Source organism: Mustelus asterias, chromosome 10 (assembly GCF_964213995.1).
Source record: "Mustelus asterias chromosome 10, sMusAst1.hap1.1, whole genome shotgun sequence".
NCBI classification, from domain to species: domain Eukaryota; kingdom Metazoa; phylum Chordata; class Chondrichthyes; order Carcharhiniformes; family Triakidae; genus Mustelus; species Mustelus asterias.
The window spans coordinates 14,958,275-14,972,437 of NC_135810.1; the positions used below are offsets into that span (position 1 = coordinate 14,958,275).

Below are 14,163 nucleotides of genomic sequence, written 5' to 3' on the forward strand. Positions count from 1 at the left end.
AAATCGTGCCTCACAAATTTGATAGAATTTTTTGAGGAGGTAACTAGGTGTGTTGATGAAGGTAGGGCGGTTGATGTCATATACATGGATTTTAGTAAGGCGTTTGATAAGGTCCCCCATGGTCGGCTTATGATGAAAGTAAGGAGGTGTGGGATAGAGGGAAAGTTGGCCGATTGGATAGGTAACTGGCTATCTGATCGAAGACAGAGGGTGGTGGTGGATGGAAAATTTTCGGACTGGAGGCAGGTTGCTAGCGGAGTGCCGCAGGGATCGGTGCTTGGTCCTCTGCTCTTTGTGATTTTTATTAATGACTTAGAGGAGGGGGCTGAAGGGTGGATCAGTAAATTTGCTGATGACACCAAGATTGGTGGAGTAGTGGATGAGGTGGAGGGGTGTTGTAGGCTGCAAAGAGACATAGATAGGATGCAAAGCTGGGCTGAAAAATGGCAAATGGAGTTTAACCCTGATAAATGTGAGGTGATTCATTTTGGTAGGACAAATTTAAATGTGGATTACAGGGTCAAAGGTAGGGTTCTGAAGACTGTGGAGGAACAGAGAGATCTTGGGGTCCATATCCACAGATCTCTAAAGGTTGCCACTCAAGTGGATAGAGCTGTGAAGAAGGCATATAGTGTGTTAGCTTTTATTAACAGGGGGTTGGAGTTTAAGAGCCGTGGGGTTATGCTGCAACTGTACAGGACCTTGGTGAGACCGCATTTGGAATATTGCGTGCAGTTCTGGTCACCTCACTATAAGAAGGATGTGGAAGCGCTGGAAAGAGTGCAGAGGAGATTTACCAGGATGCTGCCTGGTTTGGAGTGTCGGTCTTATGAGGAAAGGTTGAGGGAGCTGGGGCTGTTCTCTCTGGAGCGGAGGAGATTGAGGGGAGACTTAATAGAGGTTTATAAAATGATGAAGGGGATAGATCGAGTGAACGTTCAAAGACTATTTCCTCGGGTGGATGGAGCTATTACGAGGGGGCATAACTATAAGGTTCATGGTGGGAGATATAGGAAGGATATCAGAGGTAGGTTCTTCACGCAGAGAGTGGTTGGGGTGTGGAATGGACTGCCTGCAGTGATAGTGGAGTCAGACACTTTAGGAACATTTAAGCGGTTATTGGATAGGCACATGGAGCACACCAGGATGGTAGGGAGTGGGATAGCTTGATCTTGGTTTCAGATGAAGGTCGGCACAACATCGTGGGCCGAAGGGCCTGTTCTGTGCTGTAATGTTCTATGTTCTATGTTCTATGTTTGAACATGCGTAATGTCTTAACCCACTCGCAAAATCATGAACCACCTTAATTTACTGGCTCTACTCAGCAATCTGTCACCTTGTAATATTTAAACTTCCAGGAATATAGTTGTAGCAGGTCAGAGGCTAGGAATTCTGTGGCAAGTAACTCACTACCAAAGCCTGTCTGCCCTCGACAAGGCACAAGTTGGGAATGTGTGACGGACCATTCCCCACTTGCCTGGATGGGTGCAGCTCCAACAACACACAAGAAGCTTGACACCATCCAGGACAAAGCAGCCCATGGACAGGAGCGGGGGGTGGGGGGGGGGGGGGGGGGGGGGGGAATTATCTCCAGGGGCTGCCCTTTGCAGATGGCAGGCAGCACCCCTCAGATTGAATCCCCCCTTTCTTCCTGCCTGCTTGCTACATGAATAACACCACTGCCAACCCCCACTGCCCTTCTTCCCAAACTCTCCCTGTCCAAGACCCTGGACTTACCTGGCTCCAGGGTCCATTGGGCCTTCTTCCTTCTGGTGGCAGTCTGGTAGTGCGCAGTAATGCGCCCTTGGTGCTGGCGGAACTGATGGAACCACCAGTCAATCGGTTTGGGCCAGCAGCTCCTGAGGGCAGTACTTTCACCCATATTATGACACTCATATCAAATGTATATATTAAATTTGAAATAAAGTAGCTTTACACAATTATAATCTCTTCTCAGATTCAGAAAGTGACATTTTGATATTTTCCATTTACAGGCCAATTTTGAAATGGGGCAGCCAAAAAGATGAAACTTCAGGAAGTGGCTATGTGCCAAAGTCTTCAACACTGGATCGAAATAGATCAAAGTGAGGAGACAAAAAACCTTTTTGAAATTGTTTGTTTTATGCTGCTTATCCTGATTGATAATTGTATTACTGTATGATTATTGTGAGTGGGTGTCATGTTTTCACGAAAACAAGATGGTGCCTTTTTCACACATAACCTCTGTGGGGATTAGGTTGGGGAAGAGGAGAATATGATCTTAAAGGAAAAGGCTGTTCTATAAGAAAACTTTTTATTTAAAATATTCCCCCAATGACGCTCTGTGCATGTTTGTGTACACTTGTGTGTGCGTGTGTGTGTGCATATAAATATTTCCTAGCCCAGTCAAGTCTTAACAAAGAACAAAGAAAATCACAGTACAGGAACAGACATTTCGGCCCTCCAAGCCTGCACCGACCATGCTGCCCATCTGAACTAAATCCCCCTACTCTTCCGGGGACCATATCCATCTATTCCCATCCTATTCATGTACTTGTCCAGACAGCCCCTTACAAGTCACTATCGTATCTGCTTCCACTACCTCCCCTGGCAGTGAGTTCCAGGCACCCACCACCCTCTGTGTAAAAACTTGCCTCGTACAACTCCTTTAAACCGTGCCCCTCATCTTCCCGACACTCTTCCCTCCAGACTGCTCTGGTTGGGTCATGGTGTTGGGTGGAGCTGCATGTGTCCCTGGCCCATTATCCTCACTGTTTTACATTTCAGAATGTGAGGTTGATTGATCTGCGACTGCTTGTCTATACTGCCTGTCAATGTAAACTCAGCAAATTACCATTGTTATGATAACAAGATAGGTAATTATGGATCAAGAAAATGAAATTTCCCTCTGTCTGCACCGTGGGTGATTATCCCACCCCATGCTCTTGTCAAGCTGAGCCGCTAATTGAATAAACTCCTGGGGCTGAGAATTTGGGCTTTGTTAATGCTGGGACAAAGGTAGATGGAGCCTGAAAACTACAAGGCCAATAGGCTTGCAACCTTCCTGCCCCCATTCCCGACATTGGCCATTTTGATCAATGTGTGTTCTGGCTCCAGGAAAGCTGCTCAGCCCCAGTTGTCAGGCAGGGAATCTGACTCAGTAAGAGCCTTGTTCAGCAGGGATTAAGTTTCCTGATGGACTGGGGTAGTGGTGGTGGAAAGGGTAATGGGGTGGCATGGTGTGGGGGCAGGTGCTGAGCAGATCAATTGCCTTGAGATAGGCACCTAGTGGCAGGCTGGAGTGCCAGCATTTCTGGCAAGCATACCAGCCTTCTCTGGATGCCTAGTGGGCATAAAGCAAAAGGCCACTCTATAAAAGGGAAGGCTTCCCCCATTCCCACATCCCCATCCCCTTCTTTCCATAGTTGTAACCTGATTGATTTAAATATGATTTTAATTAATATTTTTAGAAAGTGGCAGAGAGGACCCCTTCTTGTTGAGTACTGGCATGATAGGACCAACCTGGCATGGTAGGGTGGCACGGTGGTACAATGATTAGCACTGCAGCCTCACAGCATCAGGGACCCGGGTTCGGTTCTGGCCTTGAGTGACTGTGTGGAGTTTGCATGAATCCCCCATGTCTGCATGGGTTTCATCCGGGTGTTCCAGTTTCCTCCCACAGTCCAAAGATGTGCTGGTCGGGTGGATAGATGATGCTAAATTGTCACTTAGTGTCCCAAGATCTGTGGGTTAGGGTGATTAGCAGGATAAAATACATGGGGTTACAGGGTAGGGCCTGGGTGGGATTGTTGCTGGTGCAGGCTCGATGGGCTGAATGGCCTCCTTCTGCACAGGGGGAATTCTATGATTCTATGATAATGCAGTCGGGCACCCTCATGAACATCCTCACCAACTTTAATCAGACAGGAAACCCATCTCTGTGCCAATTAAGGGCTCATCAACATGGAAATCTTGACTTTATTTAGTTTCCCATGTGAGGCGGGTTGGGAGTCCCAAAAATATTCCCGAATGCTCTTTCCTGCCTTTGTGGGGAAGAATTCAGCCCATGGAGTCAACTGGAACAACAGCGAGAGTAAGTCTGACACTGACTTGCAGTGAGACTGACATTGACCTGTACTAAGTACCAGGAATTTAGCTATAACTCAATTTCCTCTCCTGTTTAAAGAACATCAACTAAGACTGAACCTGAAAGTCTGATTGACCTGACACCTACTACTGAGAGTACAAACAAAAGGTAAGTGCCACATTCCCTCATCCTGTGGCTAACATTTTGGTGGTGGGTTATTACCAACGCCACATTTAACAGCTTCACAAATTAGCTCAGGCCCAGAGCTTTCCTCTTTCAATTCTCTTGTAGACAGACCTCTGAACATGTATCCTGCTTTCAATGTCAATTGCCCAATACTGCTGAAAAAAAGACACACGCTGTCAAAGTTTTTCTTCTTGCACTCATCTGGACAGATGCAAGAATGCCAAATTTCAGAAAGGAGCAGCAATTTATACTGAGTGAAGAAAAAGGGTGCTAATACGTTGGCAAGTCAAGTCTGATTGATGGAGACGTTGCCATGGAGAGTGCACCAGCGAGATATTGTTACCCATGCTTTGGTTTAATTCAAAAAAGAAGCAATGCCTGGGCATATCCTTTATGCTTGCAGATGGCATATATTCAAGCAACTAATGGCCCAATACTTGTTTCGTGTTATGTCCTGTTGCACAAAATGTTAATTCTTCTACCCCACAATTTTCTGTTCCCTTCTCTCCTGAAAGTATTTCGTATTGCATTTATCATTGCACTGCCCAATCTCTGGTCCCTCAAAGAGAGGCAATTCTTCACATGTGAGCTGTATGACTGGGCAAGCAATTTACCATGGTGATGTTACCTAAATACAAGATCATCCAATTCACCGAGGTCACCCTGTTTAGGGTACACGTCAGTTCTGTTTCGAAATGCAAATATGACACCAGTTTTTTAAAAATTCATTTATGGGATGTGGGCATCACTGGATTGGCCAGCATTTAGTCACCCTTCAGAAGGTAGTGGTGAGCTGTCTTCTTGAACTGCTGCAGTCCGTGAGGTGTAGGTACACCCACAGGGCTGTTTTCTTTGAGTTTGAGGGATGGTGTTGGATTTGAATTGAGTTTGAGGATGGCGTTGAGGGTTTGAATTGAGTTTGGGGATGATGTTGGGTTTGAGTTGAGTTTGAGGATGGCGTTGAGGGTTTGAATTGAGTTTAGGGATGGTGTTGGGTTTGAGTTGAGTTTGAGGGATGGTGTTGGGTTTGGGTTGAGTGTGAAGGATGATGTTGGGTTTGAGTTGAGTTTGAGGATGGCGTTGAGGGTTTGAATTGAGTTTGGGGATGGTGTTGGGTTTGAGTTGATGTGAGCGATGGTGTTGGGTTTGAGTTGAGTTTGAGGGATGGTGTTGGGTTTGAGTTGAGTGTGCGGGATGTGTTGGGTTTGAGTTGAGGGTGAGGGATGGTGTAGGGTTTGAGTTGAGTGTGAGGGATGATGTTGGGTTTGAATTGAGTTTGAGGATGGTGTTGAGGGTTTGAATTGAGTTTGGGGATGATGTTGGGTTTGAGTTGAGTTTGAAGATGATGTTGGGTTTGAGTTGAGTTTGAGGGAAGATGTTGGGTTTGAGTTGAGTTTGAAGATGGCGTTGAGGATTTGAATTGAGTTTGGGGATGATGTTGGGTTTGAGTTGAGTGTGAGGGATGATGTTGGGTTTGAGTTGAGTTTGAGGATGGCATTGAGGGTTTGAATTGAGTTTGGGGATGGTATTGGGTTTGAGTTGATGTGAGCGATGGTGTAGGGTTTGAGTTGAGTGTGAGGGATGGTGTTGGGTTTGAGTTGAGTGTGAGGGATGGTGTAGGGTTTGAGTTGAGTGTGAGGGATGGTGTTGGGTTTGAGTTGAGTGTGAGGGATGGTGTAGGGTTTGAGTTGAGTGTGAGGGATGGTGTTGGGTTTGAGTTGAGTGTGCGGGATGGTGTTGGGTTTGAGTTGAGGGTGAGGGATGGTGTTGGGTTTGAGTTGAGTGTGAGGGATGGTGTTGGGTTTGAGTTGAGTGTGAGGGATGGCGTTGCAGGTTTGGATGTGGGCTCACAGTTACCATACTCTCCCACAATTGAATACAACTGAATGGCTTGCTAGGCCATTTAATAGTCAACCACATTTCTGTGGGTCTGGACTCACATGTAGGCCAGATCAGATAACGACCATAGGTTTCCTTTCCTAAAGGACATGGATGAGTCCGTTTAAAAGTAATTGACAATGGCTTTAGATTTTTGATTGCAGATTTTTTTTTTAAATTGAGCTTAAATCCCATCATGTGCCATGGTGGGTTTTGAACCTGGGCCCCCAAAGCTTTACCCTGGGTCTCTGGATTATTAGTCCCGCAACAATGTCACTGCCTCCCCAATAAAGAAAAATGCTTATATTCTTATGTAATTCAGCAGCCTGTTAAATCAGTCTGCAAAACAAACTGGGAGCGGGGGTCAACTGGGAGCTGTTGAAATCGATGGCCAAATATATATTGCATGAATACTGGAATCTGTGGCTGTAACACAGCTTATTTTCTGTTTTCAGATCTGATTTTCCATCAACTGTTGGAAGCAGAAGTCTAATTGATCTTTCATTCAATCCGGAGAAAACAAGTACAAGGTAAGATCACCAGTCTGGCTAACAGAGTGGGATGTGTCAGTGAACGTTGTACAATTGAGAACATTTCGCATTTTCCTTGTTTCTGAAACTCATTCTTGAGAACTTTCCGAATTCTTCCCATCTCTCAGACAAACGTCCCTACCCTCAAACGTCATGGCCATATTTCTTACACTATTTGCTTTGCCACCACCCTGCTCCAAGCTAACTGTTAATCACCAATTGTACATTGTAATGTTAATGTTAGACCTGAAAGTGTGCTCATAATGGCCACCCCAACTCTGCTAATAATAAAACTTAGCAGCAGCTGAGCAATGAATGATTATTTCCCACTGGGGTTTTCATTTGCGTCTCTTTATTGCTTCGATGTGTGTGGAGTTATTCACAACAGCACATTTTTGTTGACACATACATGCAAAGCTCCTAGAATTTCTAAACCTGGTAGTTTGCATAAATCAGCCATTTCCAGCATGTTCATCAAAGTCCCTTACGCCAAAACCTTGCTGCCATTTATTCCGGCGGGATCTTATGGTCCCGCCAATGGTGCACCGCCGCCCCCCACCACCCCCCCCCCCCCCCCCGACCCCACCCCCCCGCCACAGATATCCCAGCAGCAAGGGTGCGTTCAATGGGGAATCCCATTGACAACAGTGGGACCACAAGACCCCACCGCCAGCAATGCAAAACATTCTGCACATTTGAGGGGTTTGGCAGAATACAATTGGCTTTGTAAAAGGGAGCATAGATCACAAATTCGGGCAAGATATGAGAAACTTGCAGAAAACACTGGTTCGCCCCCAGTTGGATCTGTGTCCAGTTGTGAGCACCATACTTCAGAAAGCATGTCAAGGTGTTGAGTGAGTGTAGAGGAGAATGATACCAGAGATGAAGGATTTCAGTTTGTGCTGATTGTCCCTTTAAGGATCAATCTGCAGCGTAAGGGTTACATGACCCAGGGAGCCAGTCGGGGAGCAGGGTGGGGGTTCATTCTGATTAGCGAGGGGTTCAAAGCCATCTCAGGAGCTGATTGCAGCCACGAGGCTGCACGCCTCTGCATAGTTTAAACCTGTAAATAAAAGAGTTGTGTTTTCCTTAAACTGGTGAATGAACATCTTTACACAGTTATTTGGGGAGTTTGGGGAAATTGGGATTACCCTTTTTCGGGCAGAATAAGTTAAGGAGAGTTTGAAAGGTGTTGTGCAACATTATAACAAGCTTTGATAAGATTAAATAAAAGAAACAATTTCCACCGGCAAGTGGAATTCCCAGGGGGATTTCTCAGAGGATAGATTTAAGGTAAAGTTGACAACAAAAGAAACCAGGCGGGTGATGAGGAGAACATTTTTATCCATTGAGCGGATTGTCTGAGAAAATGGTGCAGGCAGATTGAAAGGCAACTTTCAAAAGGGAATTGGATAAATTCATTAAACTAAAATAAGGACTTGGGGCAAAGGGTGAGGAAGAGAGACTAACATGAGAGGAACTTAGGAGCTCTTCCAGCTAGCCTAGCACAGACACGATGGGCCAAATAGCCTCCTCCTCTCCTCTATGATTTAGTGATTCTATGCTATGATTATATGACAGGCACTTCATTGAATTTTACTTGGTAGACAGTACCTTAGAGAATTTCTGGCCGGAATTCTCTGACCGTTCACTGTTCCCGCTGTAGTGAATGGAGAATCGGTTGAACATCAAATTCTCCGTCCTCGCTTATGGTGGCGGAGAGGTGTGAACGGCTGGAGAATCCCGGTCACTTTCTCCTCTGTAATGTTGAATGAGAATACCAGAACTTTGCAATAATGTTGGAATTGTGGCTTTTGCCAATTCTGCTCTTGTTTAAGAAGTCCGGTTGCTACTCCAACTACTCCAGTTAGAACTTCAAGTCTGGTTGATCTGTCACCATCCCCGCCAGCCAAATTTAAGAGGTAAGTTCAGAAGTGCCCTTCCTATAGCTGACATTTTGGATCAGGTAGTTGGCACTCCTTCATAGTCCTTCAAATTCATGTTTACGTTATTGGTTCCGTGTCACTCTTGGTAATCCTCCAATATGATGATCTGTTGATGACCTTCTCATTCTTTATAGAAATTATAGAATTATAGTGCAGAAGGAGGCAATTCAGCCCACTGAGTCTGCACCGACAACAATCCCACCTAGGCCTTATCCCTGTAACCCCACATAGTTACCCCGCTAATCCCTCTAATTTATGCATCCCGGGACACTAAGGGGCAATTTAGTATGGCCAATGCACCTAACCAGCACGTCTTTTGGACTGTGAGAGGTAACTGGAGCACCCGGAGGAAACCCACACGACACGGAGAGAACGTGCAAACTCCACACAGGCAATGACCCAAGCCGGGAATTGAACCCAGGCCCTTGGAACTCTGAGGCAGCCTAGTGCTAACCACTGTGGCACCGTGCTGCCCATTCTTGTGCCAGCCCTGGATATAGTGGTTAGAACCATTGTCCCCCATTTTATTTTTGCTGAATTGAGGCAGCAGCTGCACCGGAATCATGCAGCATGGTGTACCTGCTCAATGTTAATCTGGTACCTTGCTAACAGGGACCAGACACCTAACAATATGTCTGCCTACTTGTGGGCAGGTGTATTGTTAGTATTTATGTATTAGGGTACTGAGAATTATTAATTCAAAGTCAATAATTATCTTTTAAAAATTGATATAGTCTGCAGTGAAGTCTTAGAAACAGTCTTTAATTTTGTGCAGGGTTGATTTGATTTGATTTGATTATTATCGTCACATTTATTAGTATACAGTAAAAAGTATTATTGCGCCACATACAGACAAAGCATACCGTACATAGAGAAGGAAAGGAGAGAGTGCAGTGTATAGTGTTACAGTCATAGCTAGGGTGTAGAGAAAGATTAACTTAATGCGAGGTAGGTCCATTCGAAATTCTGATGGCAGCAGGGAAGAAGCTGTTCCTGAGTCGGTTGGCACGTATCCTCAGACCTTTTTATATTTTTCCCGACGGAAGAAGGTGGAAGAGAGAATGTCCAGGGTGTGTAGGGTCCACGATTATGCTGGTTGCTTTGCCGAGGCAGCGGGAAGTGTAGACAGAGTCAATGGTTAGGAGGCTGGTTTGCATGATGGACTGGGCTTTGTTCATGACCCTTTGAAGTTTCTTGTGGTCTTGGACAGAGCAGGAGCCATACCAAGCTGTGATACAACCAGAAAGAATGTTTCCTATGGTGCGTCCCAAAGATCGGAAATTCTTACCCAAGCTCAGCGGACCTTCCATGGTCCACCGAATTTTGCGTCTCGCCCTGCGGCTGGCGAGACGGGAAATTTTCGGCCTTTCTCTTTTTAACAGAAGTGGGACAATACCAGCTATTCGACAACAGCGGGCATAAAAACAACCTTTGACCCAACTTCAAAGAGGCCCAGCTATCCTATTATATAAATGTGTCCTTTAATACAATTAATTCTGCCTAAACCATGTAACCAATTGCCTCATTCTTTGAATGGAATGAAAATCACTTGAGATCTATAATGGGTTGGTGATCCGCTTCCCAGGTTACCACCCTGTGATCCTGGATCACTCTTGTGGTCCTTCTCGGCAATGGATCTTCAGTCAGTAATTTTGATCAGGTAAAAAGGTATATGATAAGGGGTGTCTATTTAGGGGCAGGATGGAGAAAAATAGTAAAGCATGAATTTTTAAATGTCACTAAAGCATGTGGTGCATTTGAAACAATGTTTTTTTAACAGGAACACTGAAGATTGGGACAATTCCAACTCGTACACCACTACAATCACTACAAACACAAAATCAACACTTAACCCAAGGAAATCCAGGTACTGTGACAACAAATTCAACACAGTAAAGCTAGATGAGAAGATTTTCTTGTATTTGCCCAAGAGTGTGAATCAGTGTAAATGTGCCTCCCAACATTGGAGCAGTATTCAAGACTGGATGGATAGAATGGCCTTAGACTTTGTTGACCAATTGGTGCAATCTTTGAAGCTCTGAACCAAGTGATGGTATCACAGAATTGTTACAACGCAGAAGGAGGCTATTTGGCCCATTGCGTCCGTACCAGCTCTCCTGATGAGCATCATGACTTAGCACCATTCGCCTGCCTTTTCCCCGTACCTCCTGCACATTGTTTCCATTCAAGTAACCATCTAATGCCCTCTCGAATGGCTTGATTTCCAGGCAGTGCATTCCAGACCTGAACTGCTCGCTGAGTGAGAGAGTTTTCTCTCCCCTCGTATTTGCTTCTTTTGCAAATCGCTTTAAATCTGTGCCCTCCCGTCCGTGATCCTTTTATTGAGGGGGAACGGTTCCTCCCTATCGACTCTGTCCAGCCCCCTCGTGAACCTAGAGCTCGTATCTATGTTTGCTGATGTTCTGAATTCATGATGGCAGCTGTTATGTTGGGACTAACGCAGACAAATATGTTCCCAAGGGGGGGGGGGGGGGGGAGTGGCGGAAGTCGTTCAGTCAGTTGACCCAGCCTTTTATTGTGAGTTTCCAGAGAGCAAGTATAAAGAGCATGGGCATGCTGTGGTGTCATATTGTGTTGCATAGCAGGGCTGGAGTGACTGTAGGAAAGGGATGAAGTCATTCATTTTAAGTCACTGCGCTTTTCAATGGGCTGTCATTAACACTGGCCTTATTCTTCTCTTGGTAAGGACAACAATGTTGTTTGGGACAATGCCTGATGTGGTTCTCGCTCATGTCTACACATGTATCATTGAATGATTATCAGATGTAGTAACCCTGGCTGGATTCACCCTCTCCTGTCCGAGAGTGAGGGACCAGCTGAAGCAAGCCCAGCTTCTTACCTAGATAAGATCTTTTGATATATTTTTAACCTTTGATGGGGAAACAAAGGTTTTTTTTTAACCTTCACTGATACAGAAGTAAATTTTTGTCTTCTCTCCATGCTGAGTCACGCAATGGACGGATTATCTGTCTGTTAGGGAACTCGCAAGGAACCAGGCTGATTCCGGGGATGGCGGGACTGATGTATGAGGAGTGATTGACTAGGTTAGGATTGTTTTCGCTGGAGTTCAATGAGGGGGGATCTCATGGAGACCCATAAAATTCTAACAGGACTAGACAGGGTAGATGCAGGGAGGATGTTCCTGATGGTGGGGGAGTCCAGAACCAGGGGTCACAGTCTGAGGATTCAGGGTAGACCATTTAGGATGGAGGTGAGGAGACATTTCATCTCCCAAATTCGTTACAAACCAATTGGGAAGCGGATCACCAACCCATTATAGATCTCAAGTGATTTTCATTCCATTCAAAGAATGAGGCAAATGGTTACATGGTTTAGGCAGAATTAATTGTATTAAAGGACACATTTATGTAATAGGATAACTGGGCCTCTTTGAAGTTGGGTCAAAGGTGAGCCTGTGGAATTCATTGCCACAGGAAGTAGTTGATGCCAAAATATTGAATGTATTCAAGAGGTGGCTGGATATAGCACTTGGGGCGAATGGGATCAAAGGTTATGGGGAGAAAGCAGGATTAGGCTATTGAGTTGGATGATCAGCCATGATCATAATGAATGGTGGAGCAAGCTCGAAGGGCCAAATGGCCTCCTCCTGCTCCTATCTTCTATGTTTCTATGTTTCTTGTTTTATTCTTTGCAATCAATGCGGGGGAAGTCAGGCAAGCTGCAGAGTGGCTGATGATCCATTTTTCAGATCACCGGCTGTGCAAAAGTAACTCCCCCATGACCCTACCTTACTCTTGTGGCCCTCTGTAATGGTGCGCTTTTCAGAGATTTTATTAGTGCACAAAATGGGATTTATTCCATAATCTTCAAAAGCTACATGTTTGCAGCAAGCTCTAAAATACCTTTGCCCTCAGAGAACTCCCCACTCGGAGCACCCCCCCTCCCCCCACCCCGCATACTCTGCTGTGTTGCCCTTAAAGGAACAATCAACACGCCCTCCTGAACAATTGGCCTCCAGTCATGATTTGACCAGCTAATAGTGTGCGACTGGGAGGCTTTGAGATGGGAAGAATGGTGGAAAATAAATGTAAATCGTTAATTGTTGGAAATTGTTACACTTTGCAGCATGGTATTTAAAACGTCTTTGTTTCTTTTTCACAATGCTTAGTGGAGACTGGGATGAACTCAACTCAAGCACCACAACAAGCACTAAAACAACCTTTAACCCAAGAAACTCCAGGTACTATGATGCGCAACATTGTCCGTTAATGCAGTTGGTTCCTGCTAAGGAAATCTGCAGTTTGTAACGAAATTGCATGCACTTATCAAGATTGCAAAGGAAAGTGTTCAGGACATTTTCTGTTCACATGTTTGGTCATTTCCTCAACATCTTATGTTTTATATTGGTGTTTTCTGATTTTTGTCCTCTCTTCTCTGAAAGTTGCCAGTCTTTGCTCGGCAGCTGTTCCACTGCGAGTGGGACTCCTTCACTTTCTTATTCAAGTGGTTGGGCTTTGAGTTAGCGACAAGTTGGAGGACTTAAAAAAAAAAGCCAAGCCCAGTCCCTTCTCCAGCGCAGAGTGGGAGCCTTGCTTGTTTTCCCATTGCTAGCCCAAGTTTAACCAATTGTATTGTCTTGTCCACACCATTTTTCCATAAAACCGTAAGATATAAGAACAGAATTAGGTCATTTGGCCCATCAAGTCTGCTTCGATCGTGGCTGATATGTTTCTCAACCCCATTCTCTTGCCCTTTTACTTTGATTCTCTTACCAATCAAGAACATTTCTATTTCTGTCTTAAATACACTCAAAGACTTGGCCTTCACAGCCTTCTGTGGCAATGAATTCCACAAATTCATCACTCTCTGGCTGAAGAAATTCCTCCTCATCTCAGTTCTAAAGGGTCGTCCCTTTACCCTGAGTCTGTGCCCTTGGATCCTAGTCTCTCCTACTAATGGAAACATCTTCCCCATGACCGCTCTATCCAAGCCCTTCAGTATTCTGTAATTTTCAATGAGATCCCCTCATCTTTCTAAACTTTATTGAGTAAAGACCCAGAGTCCTCAAAAGCTCCTGATACATCAAGTTTTTCATTCCCGGGATCATTCTCGTGAGCCTCCTCAGGACCCTTTCCAAGGCCAGCACATCTTTCCTTAGATATGGGGCCCAGATTTGCTCACAATATTCCAAATGTGGTCTGACCAGAGCCTTATACAGCCTCAGCAGTACATGCTTGCTTTTGCATTCTCGTCCTCTCAAAATAAATGCTAACATTGCATTTGCTTTCCTAACTATCAACTCAACCTAAGACAGCTGTGAATTTCCATCTTGACCTTGTCCATGAACATTGTGGGCCAGGGAGAATCATTGGTTGAATTTTACAGCCCTTCCTGCCAGTGGGATTATCCCGTCCCAACAGAGACTTTTGAGTGGCTCGCCGTACTTTCCGGCCCCCTGCATTGCGATGGGGCCCTCAAATTCCATCCCATCTTTCTCCATTTTTCAAAGACATGGTTGTGTTGTTCCTCTTAATGTTCAACCAAAAGGTACAACCTTTCATGGTCCAAGCCTAGG

General features: G+C 45.1%; 1 protein-coding gene across 10 annotated transcripts in view; it reads left to right on the top strand.

Moving 5' to 3' along the window:
• scel (sciellin) overlaps positions 1–14,163 on the top strand; it is a 96,876-nt gene that overhangs the window by 55,998 nt on the left and 26,715 nt on the right. For all 10 annotated transcript variants that reach the window (XM_078221622.1, XM_078221627.1, XM_078221624.1 and 7 more), the window contains 6 exons: positions 1,995–2,084; positions 4,166–4,234; positions 6,586–6,660; positions 8,499–8,582; positions 10,387–10,473; positions 12,757–12,828. In XM_078221622.1, coding sequence (XP_078077748.1) covers positions 1,995–2,084; positions 4,166–4,234; positions 6,586–6,660; positions 8,499–8,582; positions 10,387–10,473; positions 12,757–12,828 — 477 coding nt within the window. The remainder of the gene's footprint in view (positions 1–1,994; positions 2,085–4,165; positions 4,235–6,585; positions 6,661–8,498; positions 8,583–10,386; positions 10,474–12,756; positions 12,829–14,163) is intronic.